Source organism: Piliocolobus tephrosceles, chromosome 2, assembly GCF_002776525.5.
Source record: "Piliocolobus tephrosceles isolate RC106 chromosome 2, ASM277652v3, whole genome shotgun sequence".
Classification (NCBI taxonomy): Eukaryota; Metazoa; Chordata; class Mammalia; order Primates; family Cercopithecidae; genus Piliocolobus; species Piliocolobus tephrosceles.
In genome coordinates this window covers 49,194,010-49,213,165 of record NC_045435.1, presented here as the reverse complement: position 1 = coordinate 49,213,165, position 19,156 = coordinate 49,194,010, and the positions used below count along the sequence as shown (strand labels likewise).

Here is a 19,156-nt window from a genome sequence, read left to right as displayed (position 1 = left end):
GGTATCCAGACGCAGGGGAACCAATTAAAACTTGCACACTGAATTCTGCAAATTACAAGGAAAACTGTACCCTTACTGAGGCTGTACTGAGCCAACTCTGAAAAGTAACAATGCCTAGTCTCAGACCCTTGTTAAATGTGCTGAGCGAGGGTAAATATACTGGTCACGCACTAACTTTTGTTGTTAGTTACTTTCACTGCACCTGCCCGGGCCCTACAACCAGTTCGCCAATTTCCTGAAGTCAGAAGATCATTTTGCATTTTCTCCTACATTTATAGAGGCGACTCTCAACAAACTTGGCTGCGTATTAGAATCACCTGGGACGTTTCTTAAATTCCTGAAGCCCAGGCCTCATCCCAGTTAAATCAGAATCTCCATCGGCGGAACCCGAGCATTAGGATTTTCTTAAAAGCTCCCCAGAAAATTCTGATGTCCAGCCGACTGAAAACACTGAAAGAACCTGATAACTATTTCCTTTCCTTTCTTCCACTTGCCCCTGCAGCAGCTTTTCCTTCTGCCTGCTTCTCCTGCTCTAGACCCACGTGGATTCCTAAGTATCCTTCAACACCTTCGCTTCAATTCGCGCTGTCGTTATACTAGGAACGCAGACCTACGGTTCACTCTGCTAGTGGACACGTGGAGTGTGCAGAGCGGACCGGCAGCTCTCCGGCTCTGAAGGAATCGAGGGCAAAACGGGACTCGTGATAACAGACAGTTCCCCATCGTGGGGCTGACGGGGACTGCCCGGGCTCACCTTCTGGTCTGAACTGGGCCCTGCCTGGCGGTACACCCCGGAGCCGTAGACGAAAGCCAGACTCAGCTCCTCGGGGAAGTGAGACAGGATCTTGCGGAAGGTCACCCCCGAGCTCTGCAGCGCCTGCAGCGCCATGGGGTCGAAGCTGACAGGGGACCCTCAGCGCAGCAAGCCGAGGACAACTGGGCGGGCAACAGAAACCAGGTAGGCGGTTTAGGGTGGGAAATGGAAGTCAGAGACCGGCTGGAGGGACGCAAGGCTGAGTGTGGGGTGGGACTGCAAAGAAGGGCAAGGATTGCGGCGTTGGGCCACGAACATCAGCGGCGGCAAGACACAGCCGGCTTAAACTGGCGTGTGCGGCGCTCGTACCCGGCCGAGCTTCCGTCCCTTGCTACGCCCCACGCACGCACACGCGCTTCCAAGACGCAAGAGGCGGTGCTCGCCTTAGTGTGGGGAACGTGACGGCTTTGCATTGTCCCCTCGTGGTCGGAGGAGTGCTCTACAGGCTGGCAGCCTCGGTTGCGACCTGGACAAATGGGCGGAGCCAAGCGTCACCCGACTCCGCGGCCCCTGAGCCTTGATATCCACTGTACTTCTCTCTTCAAACCATGGGTTAAAGAATTACTATAAATCGTGAGCGTATTGAAGGTTTTTAAATGAGGCGACACTCACATAATATAGAACTAGCCGTTCTGAAATGGACAGAGTAGTAGCATTTAGTACCTTCACAATATTGTGCACCCATCATCTCTCTAGTTCCAAAATTGTAGATTTCGAAGATTTAGAAAAACACAAAATTAAAATGATGCCCAGTCCCACCATGTAGAGAATACCACCGTCAAGATTTGGCCGAGACTTCTTCGCGTTAAAGCCCTTTTCAAATACAAGGATGGATATCGGAGTGCGTGGTAATGGACTGCACAGACGTTCTCTGATACTTGCATTTAATTTCAAGAGTGGATAAGAGTTTTTGCCCCCTTGCCTTGGGGATTGGTCTCGCAAAGAGTGCTTCAAATGCAGTTTCTGGAGGAAACAGGACCCTAGGAGTAGAAAAATCTTAGAGTGCTCCTCTTTTTTTTGTATAACTAGAGAAACTTGCTGAAGATTACCATTCAGAAGGTGGTTTGACTTCCAGGACAGAAAGTTTTTCAGCTACCCTCTCCTTCCTCCCTGATATACACTACCTCTCAAAAATAATAGAGATAGTAATGACTAACATTCAGGTAATGTTGACACATTTTCACATGCACTTCTCACTTTAGTGCCCTGTGGCAGGAGGGCCTTGGTTTTACTGATGGCCAAGCTAAGGCTTAGAGAGGTAAAGCCAGGTGCCTAGGATCACATCAGCTGGTGGCAAAACTAGAGCTAAACCCAGGTCTGGCTGCACCTCTGGGATGTTTTCGAAAATTCTGCTCTGTCCTGGAAGGGTTTTGAGCAGGGACTTACATAATCCACATGTTAGCCTGAATTAGGGGGAACTAATCAGACAGCTGTTATCATAGTTGCCCCGTGAACTGCAAACGGCTAGGCCAAGGTCTTATAAGCAAGGATGGGATTAAATCAATGGCAAAAATGATTACTTGCACTCACACCCTGGGCCCGCAATGAGATGAAGAGATCTGAGCTGCCTGCTGCCCTGCAGGAACTCGGGATCTGTAGAGGAGAGGAGACAGACCTGCAAATCAGAGTAGAATTTGAGTAATGCAGCCAGGTACCCAGTGCAGTGCGGGAGTGTAATGTCCCTCCAGTGGGAACGTCAATCAGTTCTGGCTGTTCCGGAAAGGGACCAGAAGAGGTTTCACAGGGATGGTATTTTGAGCCAGGCCTGGAAGTTGGGTAGGAGTTTATCAGGCAGAAGATAGATGGGAAAGATTCTACCAAGAAAGAAATGATAGGACTCAGTGACAATAATAATAATAATAATAGGTGTCATTATTAAGCACTTACTATGCCCAGGCACATTTTTACTTCTTTGGGGGTTTTCTTGTTTCTGTTTTTGTTTGAAACTGAGTCTTGCTCTGTTGCCCAGGCTGGAGTGCAGTGGCACGATCTCAGCTCACTGTGACCTCCACCTCCTGGGTTCAAGCGAGCATACCTGGCTAATGGTTGTATTTTTAGTAGAGATGGGGTTTCACTATGTTGGCCAGGCTGGTCTCGAACTCCTGACCTCTAGTGATTTGCCCACCTCAGCCTCCCAAAGTGCTGGGATTACAGGCATGAGCCACCCATGCCCAGGCTTTTTATACTTATTTCTTTTCATCACTCCAAAGATCCTATGAAGCAGGTTCTCTAAGATGATATTTTTCATATGAGGAAACAGGTCCTAAAAGGAGCAGTAAATGTTCCAAAGTCATACAGGAAAGTGGTGAAGTCAGGGTTTGAACCTACAGCTACCTACCTCTAAAGGCCAAGGTCTTTACTACCATGTTTAAGTGTCCTCTACAGTGGCTTGCAGGGTGAGAGAAGGAAATGGGAAGAAAGCTGGAACTCAGGCGTCAGCCAAGGGTCAGGAGCAGCAGCAGTAGCCACAGCAACAAGCAGGAGACCAGGGCAAGGGAGCGGAGAGAGGCCATTTGTCTGTGTTCCCTGATGTGGGCATGGTCACTCCCATTGTTTTTACTACAGATCGCTCTTGCCTAGGGTGCTGGAATCAGAGTGTGCTCACCGTGGAATTACACTGAAACCTCTCACCCAAAGACAGTGAATAAATCCCATTACCAGCTTGCAGGGGGCCAGCCCCTCCACACCTGTGAGTGTTTCTCGTCAGGTGGAACGAGAGACTGAGAAAAGAAAGAGACACAGAGACAAAGTATAGAGAAAGAAAAGTGGTCCCAGGGGACTGGTGCTCAGCATACGGAGGACTGCACTGGTCTCTGAGTTCCCTCAGTATTTATTGATCATTATTTCTACCATTTCTGCGAGGGGGATGTGGCAGGACAATAGGGTAATAGTGGGGAGAGAGTCAGCAGGAAAACATGAACAAAGGTCTTTGTGTCATAAACAAGGTTGAGAAAAGGTGCTGTGCTTTGATATGCATGTACACAAACATCTCGTGCATTAAAGAGCAGTATTGCTGCCAGCATGTCTCACCTCCAGCCCTAAGGTGGTTTTCTCCTATCTCAGTACATGGAACATACAATTGGGTTTTACACCGAGACATTCCACTGGAGCAGGAGACAGATGCCTTCCTCTTATCTCAACTGCGAAGAGACCTTCCTCTTTTACTAATCCTCCTCAGCACAGACCCTTTACGGTGTCGGGCTAGGGGATGGTCAGGTCTTTCCCTTCCCACGAGGCCTTATCTCAGACTATCACATAGGGAGAAACCTTGGACAATACATGGCTTTCCTGGGTAGAGGTCCCTGCGGCCTTCCACAGTGTATTGTGTCCCTGGGTACTTGAGATGAGAGAGTGATGATGACTTTTAACAAGCATACTGCCTTCAAGCAGTTGTTTAACAAAGCACATTCTGCATAGCCCTAAATCCATTAAACCTTGAGTCAACACAGCAAATGTCTCTGCCAGCACAGGACTGGGGCTAGGGTTACAGATTAACAGCATCTCAAGGCAGAAGAATTTTTCTTAATACAGAACAAAATAGAGTCTTTTATGTGTCTACTTCTTTCTACATAGACACAATAACAGTCGGATCTCTCTTTCTTTTCCCCACACCAGCTGGTTCCTTTTTTATTTCCTTCCTTCCCTTGGGGAAATAATTAATCTTCATTGGATTTTTCCTATTTGCAAAAGTAATCCATGCTCATAAAAATGTAAACATTATGAAATACATACATCATGCCCCAGAAATAGCCACTGGTAATCTTTGGCACATATTCCTTCATATATTTTTCTATGAATATATTAACATTAAAAACAATTTTAAGTGGATTCCTAGGATAGATAATATTTTGCAAATTTTTTTTGCACTTAGCATATCAGGGACAATGTACTGTGTCAGAATATATAGATTTCCCTCATTCCATGTATTAGTAGCAAATTATTCTAAAATATGGATATGCCATAATTTTGTTTAAAATTTTTTGTTTAAAAGAAAATGTTTAAACATGTCCTTCCCTCTTTCTTTCTTCCTTCTTTCCTTCCTTCCTTCCTTCCTTCCTTTCCTTTCCTTTCCTTTTCTTTTCTCTTTCTTCTCTCTCTTTCTTTCCCTCCCTCCCTCTCCCTCTCTCTCTCCTTCCTTCCTTCCCTCCCTCCCTCCCTCCCCCTTCCTTCCTTCCTTCCTTGCAACTAAGTCTTGCTCTGTCACCCAGGCTGGAGTACGATCTAGGCTCACTGCAACCTCCACCATCCAGGTTCAAGTGATTCTCCTGCCTCAGCCTCCCGAGTAGCTGAGATTACAGCTGCCTGCCACCACACCCAGCTAAGTTTTGTATCTTTAGTAGGGATGGGGTTTCACTATGTTGGCCAAGCTGGTCTCAAACTCCTGACCTCAAGTGATCTGTGCTGCCTTGGCCTCCCAAAGTGCTAGGATTACAGGCATGAGCCACCACTCCCAGCCTGTTTAAACATTTTATTGTTGATGGATGTAGGGTATTTCTAGTTTTCACACCTGCAAACAATGCTATCATGAGCATCCTTGTACATTTTTTGTGCATGAACAAGTATTGCTATAAGATAGATTCCTAGAAGGGGAATTGCTGGGTCAGAATGTCAGCACACTGCTAAATTCCCCTCCAAAAGTTGGTGCCAATTCGCACACCCACCAGCAGAGTTCAGCCCTTGATAGAAATAAAGATTCTGCAATGTTTCTCCATTTGTCTCCCTTACAGGCATTCACACCCAATTATCAGCAATTTTCATGTTCACAAACAGTTTTCTTCCTGCAATGCAAAACCACCAGCTGGAAGGTTCCATCACATTCCTGTTTGCATTTTGCTTTTCTCCAGGAAGAGGCAGAAGCGATGTAGCCAGGGACACATTTGTATTCTTCAGTAGAAATCTCCCTGCTCCTGGCCCTTCATCCACTCTCTTTTAAATTACCATGGTTTATGAAATTAGAGGCTATTAGGAAGCCCCAGTGTTCTATATAATCGCTTTAGGGTTCTGTTGGAAAGCTTATACCAATGAAATAAACATGTTAGAGAGCCACTTACAAATACAGATAAATGCCTGGTTACTCGAGTGAATATTGGGCCTCATTCTTCTGATTTATCTAGCAGTTGTCTTTGTATTCCTTAATAATGACCTTGTTAGGCTAACTTTCACTAGGAGAAGGTTCATCTAATTCGTCTAATCCATTTTTTCAAAAAGCCCTCTTAAAAATTGTCTATAGCTTTAATGCTTTTCCCTCCCCCCCATCAGTGTTTAAGTACAGGAGAGAAGAATGTTTGGGAAAAGAAAAATCCAGGCTCTTTGATGTAGGATTCCTCAGAGCATTAATATATTAATAAGCATTGTGAATCTCCAAGAGAGAAGCAGAACTTGTAGCATTTTCCAATCTCCCAGACTAGGTTTTCCTCCATCCCCTACTCCCTCCACCTTCTCTCTCCGTGTCTTCTGGGATTCATATTCTGTGGCATAAATTTAGGAAGTGCTGGTGCCAAGCACCCCCTTGCTGTCCCAGAAACATCTCAGTGTCCCAAACCAATCAAGACTAATTTTCACGGATCTCTTTTGCCTGAAGGCACCAGGGAATCCTATAGCCTAAGAGAGAGATTGAGAAATTTTTCAACACATGAATTACAATTATAACTTGTGGGTGTAAAAAGCCAAGAATTTCTATGCTTTGGACTCTGAGGATGTCTTTGTTCAGACCCAGAATTGACAAAACTCTAGGTACAATCTTCCTAGACTTACTTCCTAGAAAGTGTTTAGAATGATACTTTCCAAACCTCCAGGGTCTGAATATGTAACCCTTTTGTGAAGTCCTAATTAGGGAAAAGGAGTTAGGCTGTTGGGAGCATGGGAAAGCAAAGAGAGAAAGCAGACAAGCTATGAGTCTGCCTTTCTTTGTGGTCCAGGACACGTAGCCCTCCTGTGCCCAACTTATCACCAGACACCTGCAAGTTAGCTCACTGTAACTTTGGCGTTATCAATACCGCACAAAGCCCCTTTCAGTAAACAGCAAAGAACCATCCTATAAAATCTCCAGCAAGTCTTTGTTTCCTTGCAGTCAGCTTGTCTCATGTTGATTCTGCCTGTTGCTCCCTTGCAATGTACTTTCAAACTTTCTCTAATAAATCTGCCTTTCTTTACCTACAACTGTCTTGGTAAAGTCTTCTTACCCCCATGCCACCAGCTCAGATAGTTGCCACTTACCCATGAAACCTTTCACCTGGGTGAATTCTTCTCTTTTTGGGGTCCCGAAATATCTTGAGCTTCCTGGGCCTGTTAGGAAGTGACATTCTTTACTTACCACAGGTCAGGAACCTTGTAAAGAAACTATGTAGACAAGGTACCAGGCCAATCTTTTGTTTGTTTGTTTGAGACAGGGCCTCCCTCTGTTGTACAGGCTGAGTGCAGTGGTGATCATAGCTCACTACAGCCTTGAACTCCTAGGCTTAAGCATTTCTCTGCCTCAATCTCTCAAGTAGGTGGGACTAAACATGCATGCCACCACTCCTGGCTTTTTTTTTTTTTTTTTTTTTTTTTGTAGAGACAAGGTCTTGCCATGCTGCCCAGGCTGGTCTTGAACACCTGGCCTCAAGTGATCCTCCCATTTTGGCCTTTCAAAGTGCTGGGATTACAGGTGTGAGCCATCATGGCTGACCTAGGCCAATCTTTTCAAGGGGTTTTTATTGACTCTGTAAAGTCAATGTCAATTCCTCAACATAGTCTGGTCATATCTGAAAATAGATCATTCCAGTCAAAGCCTTGGTAACATAACCAGTGTCTCTAATTGTGTCATGTTACAAAAGAAAACAGATTCTTACTGAACTTATATAAATAACTATATTGTCATAAATTAAGAATACTCACAAATAGTTTCTAAATTCCAAATAAACCAGGTAAAGGGAAAGATAACTATTTTAAATTTTGCTGACAAAAGTATACTTTACCCAATTTGTTATAAGCTGTGAATAGCTAAAACAAAAAGTTTTTGACTCCGAAAACAAAATATTAAAAGGATTAGCAATGTTTTTTTAAAAAAGGCTGTGAAAAAATAAGTTTAGTCTTTTATTAGTTTAGTTCAATGTAATTAACCTTGTTCTGCTTGACATTGAGTTAGTAATCTTTATAAACACATCAGCCTTTTAGTTAGAGTCCTGAAAGTTCTTTCCTAGTCTTTTGGTATGATAACTAAAGTAATCAGAAACCTGCATTTAAAAGTCTGTGGCAGAGTCTTTTCTGTGATTTTTTAAAAAGAAGCACATTTTGGACTGTAGCTGATCATAAACCACTTTTTGAGGAGAATCAAAGTAAAACAGTAATTGTGGATAGGAAAGACAACATTCATGGTTAAAGACGCAATCGTCAAGGAAATTTGTTTTTGTGGCATACTGCAATTAAGCATAATAATCAGAATTATTCCTAATGACAAATACTAAGACATTTCAGAATTTTAGGAATCTTAAACAACTTTGCAACATGTATTAATAGCACACATATATAAATACAACCCAGAGAAAGTTAAACAGCATTTTTTTTTTTTTTTTTGAGACAGTCTTGCTCTCTCACCCAGGCTAGAGTGCAGTGGCACGATCTTGGCTCACTGCAACCTCTGCCTCCTAGGTGCAAGCAATTCTCCTGACTCAACCTCCCCCCATAGTTTGGATTACAGATGTGCACCACCACACCTGGCTAATTTTTGTATTTTTAGTAGAGATTGGGTTTCAGCATGTTGCTCAATCTAGTCTCAAACTCCTGACCCCAAGACATCCACCCACCTCGGCCTCCCAAAATGCTGGGATTACAGGTGTGAGCCACTGTGCCTGGCCACTTGTATGATTTAACATACCAAATAAGCTTAATATGTCTCTCTTGGACTTCAAGGGGCCCTAATATCCAAAAAGTTAGTTTGAGGTCAAAAAGATCGAATTTAGAATTCACTGCTGCAAGGGAGGTGGGGCTGGAGATATGCTCTATAAAAACTCTTGAACAACAGATTTGATGAGCTTCTAGGTTGGCAAACACATCAAGATGCTGGAAGGGTGGTGTGCCGGGAGAGGGCATGTAAGCCTCACATTCCTTTCTCATACTTTGCCCTGTGTACCTCTTCATCTTGCTGGGAAGTGTTGTTTCCTTGAGTTCTGTGAGCTGTTATTGCAAAATATTAAGCTGGAGGAGAGGGTCATGGGAGCCTTTGATTTGTAGCCAAATTAGACAGAAAAGTGGATAACCTGGAGACCCACTATTTGCAATTGGCATCTAAAGTTGGTGAGGTGCAGTTTTGTGAGACTGAGCCCTTAACCTGAGAGGTCTGTGCTAACTCCAAGTAGTTAGCATCAGAATTGAATTAAATTGTAGAATACTCAGCTAGTATCTGGAAAATTGGAGAATTGTTGGTTGGCATTGGAAAACACCCTAGACACCTCTCTGTTAGTAGCTTCTATTTATGAAACACCGAAGTCCTATGAGAGAAGTACCATTATTATAATATTATTTTTGCTTTTAAATTATGTAGCAAGATAGACTTTCTGTTGATGTATATAGTTCTGTGAATTTTAATACATGTAGATTCATGTGAATACCACTACAATCAGGGTATAAAACAATTCCTTCACCCCCCCTTCCCCAAAACCTCCCTGTGTTATCCTTTTGTAGTCCCATCCTCCCTCCTGTGCCCCAACCCCAGGCAACCATTGATCTTGTCACTATAGTTCTGTCCTTTGTGGAATGTCATAGAATATATAACCTTTTGAGACCGGCTTTTGTCATTCAACATAATGCTTTTGAGATTCATTTAAATTGCTGCATGCATCAATAGTTTATTCCTTTTTATTGCTGCATAGTTTTCCATTGTATTTCTGTACCAGTTTGTCTATCTCTTCACTTGCTGAAGGACATTTGGGTTGTTTCCAATTTTTGGTGGTTATGAATAGGGCCGCTATAAACATTCATGGATTTTATTTATTTGTTTTGTTTTTTGTTTTTTGAGATAGAGTCTTGCTCTGTTGCCCAGGCTGGAGTGCAGTTTGGCTCACTGCAACCTCTGCCTCCCGGATTCAAGCAATTCTCCTGCCTGAGCCTCCTGAGTAGAGTACCTGGGACGACAGGCGTGTGCCACCACACCCAGCTAATTTTTGTACTTTTTTTTTTTTTAGTAGTAGAGATGGGGTTTCACCATGTTAGCCAGGCTCGTCTCAAACTCCTGACCTCAAGTGATCCGCCCACCTTGGCCTCCCAAAGTGTTGGGATTACAGACATGAACCACCATGCCCGGCCAAATGGTTTTTATTTTTTATTTTTTTTTTTCTGATACAGAGTCTCACTCTGTCACCCAGGCTGGAGTGTAGTTGCACGATCTCAGGTCTCTGCAACCTCTGACTCCCGGGTTCAAGCGATTCTCTTGCCTCAGCCTCCTGAGTAGCTGGAATTACAGGTGTGTGCCACCACACCTGGCAAATTTTTGTATTTTTAGTAGTGATGGGGTTTCATCATGTTGGTCAGGCTGGTCTTGAACTCCTGACCTCATGATCTGTCCACCTTAGCCTCCCAAAGTGCTGGGATTACAGGCATGAGCCACTATGTCTGGCCACCAGATGATTTTTTTAATAAACATAAGATTTCATTTCTCCAGGGTAAATATCTAGAATTTGGGTGCAGGACCATTTGGCACATATTTAATTTTATAAGAAACCAACGAACTGCTTTCTGGCATGGCTGACCGTTTTGCATTTCCAGCAGAGGTAGCTGAGCATTCCAGTTGCCCTGCAGCCTCCCCAGTATTTGCCTTTGTCAGTTATTTTAGCCATTCTAATAGGTGGAATCTCATGGTGGCTTTAACTTGCATTTCCTTAACAGTTGCTAATGTTGAACATCTTTTCATTTGCTATTGGCTGTCTGTATATTCACCTTGGTGAAGTGTCTGTTCATATCTTTTGCTCATTTTGTTGTTGTCAGTCAGGATTGTTTGTTTTCTTGATGTTGAGTTTTGGGAGTTTTTTATTCTTGATACCAATTCTTTGGCAGATATGTTGTTTACAAATACTTTCTCCCACTCTGTAGCCAATATTTCCATGCTCTTGACAATGTCTGTCACAGAGCAAACATGCATTTTTAATTTTCATTAGGTCCAATTTATCAACAGGAGATAAATTTGCCTGCTAATGACCATGCTTTTTGTGTCATCTCTATGCACGCCCTGCCTAACTGTAGATCACAAATTTTTTCTCCCGTATGTTCTTAAAACTATAATTTTAGGTTTTGCAAACTAACCTATGATCCATTTTGAATTAATGTTTGTATAGGCTGTGTAGTTTAGGTTGTAATATAGGTTGTGCAGTTTAGGTTGAGGCTCATTTGTTTTGCAAATGGATAATTTTTCCAGCACCATTTATTGAAAAGTTTATCATTCTCCATTGAATTGCCTTCATATCTTTGTGAGAAATCAATTGGTCATATTTTGTGTGGGTGTGTTTCTGGACTCTCTATTCTGTTCCATTGATTTATATTTCTGTCCCCCAACCAGTACTACACCGTCTAGATTAATGAAGATTTATAATGTCTTAAAATTCAGTAGTCTTAAAATTGATATTACTTCTATTTTATTATTTTTCTGATCCGTAGTCAGACGCGTTATCCATTGCACCACTGGCCCCGAGCTATTTTATTATTTTTCAAAATTGTTTTGTATTCGCGTTCCTTTGCCTTTCCCATATTTCATTTTATTTTTAATGATGTTATAATTTTTTATTCATTTTATTTTTTTAGAGATGAGGTCTTGCTCTGTTGCTTAGACTAGAATTCAGAGGTGTGATCGTAGCTCACAGCAATCTCGAACTCCAGGGCTCAAGTGATCCTCTTGCTTCAGCCTCTCCCCACTCCCTTTAAAAAAAAAAGAATCAGCTTGTATATATTATCAATAATCCCTCTGGGTTTTTTACTTGAATAATGTTAAATCTATAGACAAATATGAAGAGAATTTACTTCTTTACTATATTGGGTCTTCTAATCCATAAAGATGGTATATCAGTCTCTCCATCTATTTAGATTTCTTTTGGAGTTGCTTTCTTTTAACACTTTAAATCCCTCATTCCACTTTCTTCTTGTTTGCCTAATTTCTGACAAGATATCAGCTATAATTTTATCCTTGTTCCCTTATAGTTAGGTGTTCTCGCACCCACTCCCCAGCTTCTTTTAAGAGTTTTCCATCATTGGACTGTTGTCTGTCATTAGTTTGGAAGATTCTCAGCCATTATTATAATATGTATTATTTTTTGCAGTCAAAACAATTTTTAAAGAAACATACTATAAACAAGTCATTGTCTGCCCGGCTGTGTTCAAACCATTACACAACTTTTTTCTTTTTCTACCATTCACAGTGACGTATTGATAGAGAATACTTCACTCACTGTCCCAATCCTGGATGTCCTTTCTAGCCTCCGACTTGACCCAAACTTCCTATTGAAGGTAGGAAAGACTCAACTTTCCAGAAGCAGAGCCAGCTTTCCAACCTCCTGGAACAGGTGCTGGTTGTTGTCTTGGAGAAATCTTGTGTAATGAATATTTCATTTTGAAACCATAGTGAATCATATTTGATATCTCTCTTTTTTTATTTTTCTCAATGAGTTTCAGAGGCTATTCTGTGATAGATTCACAGGTCTATTTTTAAGCAGTAAGTTTTGAGTGAAAATCTTCTATATTGTCCGAATCGTACCTACTTCCCATAGGAATAATACTTTTCCTATGTATAATATCCTTTTCCTATGAAAAATAAGCCACCACACCCAGGCAATTCTTTTATTTTTTATAGAGATAAGGTCTTGGTGTGTTGCCTAGGCTGGTCTCAAATTTTTAGCTTCAAGTGATCCTCCTGCTTGGACCTCCCAAAGTGCTGGGATTATAGGCTTGAGCCACCACACCCAGCCATTATATTTTTCTTTTTTAAATGTAGGTAAACAAGCTAATTGTGGAGAAAAACTCACAAGGAATCTACAGATGTAAAAAATACAGTTTTTCTCTACTCTCTGTCCCATTCCTCAGGGATAATCATCCTTCCAAATTTTTTCTGTTCATATACAAGCTATAATTATGCACAAGTACAGGTATACTCTTATACCTACACATATGTAGGTTTATATATTGCTTTTACAAAAGCAGAATCTTAACTATGATTATGGGTGGTGGTGGTGTTGTTTAAAGAGACAGGGTCTCACTCTGTCACCAGGCTGGAGTGCAGTGGCACAATCATAGCTCACTGTTGCCTCCACCTCCTGGACTCAATGATCCTCCCTCCTCAGCCTCCCAAAGCAGTGGGATTATAGGCATGAACCACCATGCCTAGCCTGATTATCCTTTTGCAGGTTGCCATTTTTTCCACTTCATCTCAGGAATGTCTTTTCTCTGTCAAAATATATGGTATGTCTCAGCAGTCCCTAACCTTTTTGGCACCAGGGACTGGTTTCATGGAAGACAGTTTTTCCACAGACCGTGTTGGGGCATGATTTCAGGATGACACTGTTCCACCTTAGATCATCAGGCACTACTTAAATTCTCATAAGGAATGTGCAGCCTAGATCCTGTGCATGTGCAGTTCACAATAGGGTTCACACTCCCATGAGAATCTAATGCAGCCGCTAATCTGACGGGAGACAGGTCTCAGGTGGTAATGCCCACTTGACCGCCACTCACCTCCTGCTGTGCAGCTTGGTTCCTAGCAGACGACGGACTCTGTGGTCCAGGGGTTGGGGACCTCTGGTCTAGCTTATTCTCTTTTTTTTTCAGTTTTGTAATTAAAAATTCTTTTTTGGACAGAGTCTTGCTGTGTCACTCAGGCTGGAGTGCAATGGCACGATCTCGGCTCACTTCAACCTCTGCCTCCCAGGGTTCAAGTGATTCACCTGCCTCAGCTTCCTGAGTAGCTGGGATTACAGGCACCTGCCACCATGACCAGCTAATTTTTTCGTGAGTATTTTTAGTAGAAATGGGGTTTCACCATGTTGGCCAGGCTGGTCTCAAACTCCTGACCTCAGGTGATATGCCCACATCAGCCTCCCAAAGTGCTGGGATTATAGGCATGAGCCACCATGCCCAGCGTGGCTTATTCTTCTTGATGACTGTGTAATATTCCAAAATTTAAAATTACTCCATCATAATTTATTGAACCTTTCCCGTATTGATGGGCATTTATAGTCTTTCCAACTTTTCACAAAGTAATTTTCCTGGTAATGGTAAAAATACATACTGGAGTTGGCAAGTGATTGAATCTTTCTTTTAATAAATGTGAAGATGTCCAAAGTTACTTCTGTAGTAATATCACTTTCATGTATATAGCAATGTATTCTTAAGAGATACTAGTGGTTAGTAGTTGTGGCACTTTATTGCTCTGAAAAATATTTCCGGATTTTGTGAAAAGTGTGGATAACCCCAAGGGAGTATGTGGAACAAATGAGTATCATCCACTCTGTGTTTTAATGGGGAAAAGCTGCTGTTTCATTGTAGCAAATATACTGATTTGTTAACTGTTTTTCTATTATTGCATATTTATTGACAATAGATTTTTGACCTGATGATGCTTTTCATCATCTATAGCAGCAATACTCAGACAAAGAAGTATATTGAAAGGTGCTAAGAAATAAGATTCAATCAGGCTGCATTCAAGAACAGCTGCTCCAGAGTACATTCTCTGTTCATTACTTAGTAAGTGTCAGAGACTATTGATTTTTTTTTTTTTTTTTTTTTTTTTTTTGAGACGGAGTCTCGCTCTGTCACCCAGGCTGGAGTGCAGTGGCGCTATCTCGGCTCACTGCAAGCTCCACCTCCCAGGTTCGCGCCATTCTCCTGCCTCAGCCTCCCGAGTAGCTGGGACTACAGGCGCCCGCCACCTCGCCTGGCTAGTTTTTTGTATTTTTTAGTAGAGACGGGGTTTCACCGTGTTAGCCAGGATGGTCTCGATCTCCTGACCTCGTGATCCGCCCGTCTTGGCCTCCCAAAGTGCTGGGATTACAGGCTTGAGCCACCGTGCCCGGCCTATTGATTTTTAATCGAAAACAGAAAGCTTTACAGCTCCCATGTAAAATTTCATCTTGTTTCAGTCCATTGTTCAAACCCATTGAGATTTTTGAATTTTATTTTTGCATTAACTATTTTAATTGTCTATCTCAATGCAGTTTGCAACTTTGCCAAACCGACCTTCCATATCCTATTCTAAGTAGCTTATAAAAAGCTTGAAGGGAATAGGACCCACCTATAGAAACTAGCAGAAATGTAAATATGAACCTACTTGAACTATCACTCTTTGGCCATTCAAAACTGTGGACTCTAGGTGATAATTCCTCTAGAAATGTAAGTTATTCAAACTGGAATTTTATAAGCTGGGAATAGTGTTTTGCTGGCTGAATGTTCAGCATATTAATAGTATAGAACTTAGAAAACTGGATGGGCCAGTGGTTTGGGGTTTGGGTTAGGAGCTAATGAGAATACCTCGTTGGGTCTTAAATTTTATATTTAAGAATAGGTTTAATGTTTGTATTATTTTACCTTGCAGTTCTTTCTGTGTTTATTTCTGCCAGTGATATATGTTTTGGGCTATAATTTTCTAGAGGGCAGAAACCATGTGTAATTTTTCATTGTATTTTCCCCAATAAAGCATTATACCCAGCTTAGTACTAAATGTAAGATTTTTAAAAATTATGGTATCAATAAGGAAGCTATGTTTATTAACTGGTTATTTAGTCTGGGTCCATTAATGTCTATGTATATTGTGTTAGTGGTAAAACATGATCACTTCTCTTCTTGAACTTTAAAAAAAAATTCAGTTTAGTTAGCATTGAATCTTATAGACCAACTTCAAATTATAAGCAAGGTGGAGCATCCCTGGGGATTAGTGTGATTGCGTGAGGAAACTGGGATTTAGAAGATCTGGCCTCCAATGCCAAATTGAGCAGATAGGAATGTACTATTTGGCTTATAATTTAACTTCTTTGAGCTTAAAGGTCAATTATTATCCAAATGTGGAATCCCATTGATGCTGAGAGAAAACTCAGAATGGTGAAGGATTATTCTGTGTAAAACAAAGATTAAGATTTCTCAAGTTAAAATGAGAGTTGGGGAGGAGAAGTCTGACATTCCAAAAGGATAAGTAACTCTTAGCTTGTGTACTAACTGCTTCCTAAAGCTTCTTTTCTCTCTCTACTCTTCCCCACTCAGGGTTCTTAAGGGTATGTGTTCATCCATTCTGTCTCTGGCTCAGAGTTTGCTTCACTCTCTAGACCAGAGTATAATTTCATTTGGCAGTCTCCTATACAAATATGCATTTAAGTTTTTTGACACGTACTGCCAGCAGGTATGTTGAAACACTTGTTTTGGCAAGGAGGGAACAGGGGAAGGGAAAATAACCTGATGTTTATTTCTTGTTGGTTGGACCTTACTGAAGGGGAAGGAACTCTGAACTGGGTCTCAGGAAAGTTCAATCCTAGTCCCAGCCTTGATGAAATGAAGAGACTTGACTGGTGGATCTAACTCTGTGTTCTGAGCTCTAAAATTCTGTCTGAAATTTAGATCCAGAACCAGTTTATGTCAAAACATGAGACACTTTGTTGTTGTTGTTGTTGTTGTTGTTGTTGTTGTTGAGACACTGTTTCGCTCTTGTTGCCCAGGCTAGAGTGCAGTGTCACAGTCTTGGCTCACTACAATCTCCACCTCCCGGATTCAAGTGATTCTCCTGTCTCATCCTCCTGAGTAGCTGGGATCACAGGTGCGCACCACCAGGCCCGGCTAATTTTTTGTATTTTCAGTAGAGACAGGGTTTCACCATGTTGGCCAGGCTGGTCTCGAACTCCTGATCTCAGGTGATCCACCCACCTCAGCCTCCCAAACTGCTGGGATTACAGGCATGAGCCATCGGGCCCAGCCGAGACACATTTTAATAGCATATATCCAGAGAGGGAAGACTGTGTTTGTGGAAAATGTTTATGAAAGCAAGTAAAGAACAGTGTCTTATTTTGTATTTTTACATATATTCTTCCTATTATTAACAATGTTAAAACTCATTTGAATGGAATTTTTAAAATGAAGATTTGTAAAAAAAAATTTTTTAAATTTAAACTAGAGCAACGGTTGCAGCTGACATGAGGTAGCTGTTGCAGTTGAGAATATAATTGTGTTATGACTATGATGGAGTGACGGTATAAAGGGAGAATGGCATCTAAGACATTTTTGAACCCTCTTAATGTCTTAGAGACACTATCGTGATCCATGTTTGCTTGGAAACATGCAAGTCTAGCCTGTACTATATAGAGAAAACTTTTAAAGCTTTTAGCTCCTTGAGTGCCATCTTTTTGAGAAATTTCAACTGATCTTGTACAAACTCAACTTAAAGGGTAAAATTTAACCCATGTGGGAACAAGAAAGAGGAAAACTATGCCAAGGAGCAAAATCAGGAGGGCTTAGGTAGTGCTTACCGATAAAATATGGGAAATAGGTCAAGACGGGACGGTAAAGTTACACTGGCATATTCCTAAATCTCCTGAAGCCAACATTAATGAAAACTAGATAATAGATGATGGGATTGGGTTGATTGTGATTTTAATGAAGTAGAGATTGGAGAGGCCTTGGGGGTGAATCCCTTTAGAATGGCCATCCCATATTTTGTTTTACATTGTCCTGTTGGCTCTCCTCTGTGTAGGAGGTGGTTGGTGCCTTAGTGACCCATATCTGCAGTGGGAATGAAGCTGAAGTTGGTACCACGTTAGATGTCCTCCTAGAGTTGGTAGTGTTAAACCCGTCTGCTATGATGATGAATGCTGTCTTTGTAAAGGTATCTTATTGGCTTCTTGTACTTTAGATATTGAATAATGTAATTGGTGGGAGGAGGTGGGACAGAGGTGAAATAATGGGCAAGTAATATAAATAAAAAGTGACTATTCTATCTACGTGTTAATTGATTCAGCAAACACTTCTTTATACCTAACCTACAGGCTAAGCTTTATTCTGGGTGCTGTGGGTGTAAAGTAGGTCCTTGCCTTTGATGTTAAAGACTAAGACACCTAAGCAAGTCACTATAAATACAATATGGTGAATTCTCTGGTAAAGTGCTATAGCTAAAACAGAGCAAGAATAATTAAATTTAGCCTGGGAAGCTGGAGAATTCTTCAAAGAGGCGATTTGAGTGATTGCTGAAGGATGGGAATGACTGACAAGAGAAAGTATGGGAAGTGTGTTCTAGGCAGAGAAGAGTTTGAGCAGAAGCAAACTGGTGCCCAAGTCAATGGTGTGACTCAGGAATGAGAAGCAAACAAGCATGACTGGAGAATAGGATATATATGGAGAAGAGTGATGGGAGGCGAGGCTGGTAAGACGTGGGACAGGCCCATGTTGCAAAGAGTCTCAACATGCTAAAGAGTTTCAACTTTTTTTTCTAGACAATAGGGAGCTATTAGCAGTTTTTACACAGAGTTGACCTAATCTGCTCAGCGTTCAGAGATAACTCAGTAGCTATGTGATGGGTGGATTGGAGACTGCTGAAAGGGTCTAAGGGAGTGAGAGTAAGGGCCAGATTTTGGTCATGGGAATGTGGAATAAATGATGGCTTAGGAGACAATTTGGTGTTAGAATTAACATGACTTGGTGACTGTTAAGAATATATGGCAATAAGAAACAAGAAAACTAGGTCCGAGTTTTTCATCTTAGGAAGCTAGGTGAATGGTTGTGCCATTTCCTGAGACCAGGAGGGGAGTGCATCTTCTGTAGGAAGTATGATGAGCTCGTTGTGGGATAGCCATGTGTAGATGGTTAGTGGATAGTTGGAAATTCTGGTTTGCGGGGACCCTTTGGTGGAAGATTTAGTTTGGGTATTCAGAACCATATAAATGTGAGCTCTACTGAGGCAATTTTGAGGCAGAAGACCATAGAAGCTTAGAAGAGCACAGACATTTTGAGAAGGTTAAAGTTTAAGTGGCAGACGAAAGCAAATGTCCATAGAAGGAAAATGAGAAAACTAGAAGATGAATAATGTGAGCTTGAAGGATGTCAGGTAGCAAAAGCCCAGGAATGAGTTTCAAGAGTGAGGGATTTATCTCCAGTGTTGGACACTGTAGAGGTTGAAGATAGAGCAGAGGCTATTGGCTTTGGCAATTAGAATGCCAGAATGCCTCTGGTAACCTCTGAGAGAACAGTGTTAATTGAATATAAGGGTGGAAGCCAGACAGCAGTAACTTGAAGACTTGGGGAATAGAGTCAATGTCAAGAAGCATCAAGGAGAGAATAAGAAAAGTAGCTTGAGAGAGAAGCTGGTTGCAAGGGAGATATTTTTTAGATGAGGAGGTTTGAGATTGCTTGTAGGCT

The 19,156-nt window shown here is 41.7% G+C and overlaps 2 protein-coding genes across 4 annotated transcripts in view; one reads left to right on the top strand and one right to left on the bottom strand.

Annotated features, from left to right (window-relative positions):
- Positions 1–1,173, bottom strand: part of TAMM41 (TAM41 mitochondrial translocator assembly and maintenance homolog) — a 59,132-nt gene extending 57,959 nt beyond the window's left edge. For 2 of the 3 annotated variants that reach the window (XM_023218419.1, XM_023218418.1), the window contains exon 1: positions 755–1,173. In XM_023218419.1, the coding sequence (XP_023074187.1) occupies positions 755–889 (135 nt within the window). In that variant the 5' untranslated portion in view covers positions 890–1,173. The remainder of the gene's footprint in view (positions 1–754) is intronic. The other variant, XM_023218420.1, reaches the window with a different exon arrangement.
- LOC111546889 overlaps positions 980–19,156 on the top strand; it is a 24,088-nt gene continuing 5,911 nt past the window's right edge. The window contains 6 exon segments of the mRNA XM_031935086.1: positions 980–1,212; positions 12,196–12,283; positions 14,370–14,436; positions 14,439–14,511; positions 16,022–16,157; positions 17,499–17,630. Of these exon segments, the coding sequence (XP_031790946.1) occupies positions 980–1,212; positions 12,196–12,283; positions 14,370–14,436; positions 14,439–14,511; positions 16,022–16,157; positions 17,499–17,630 (729 nt within the window).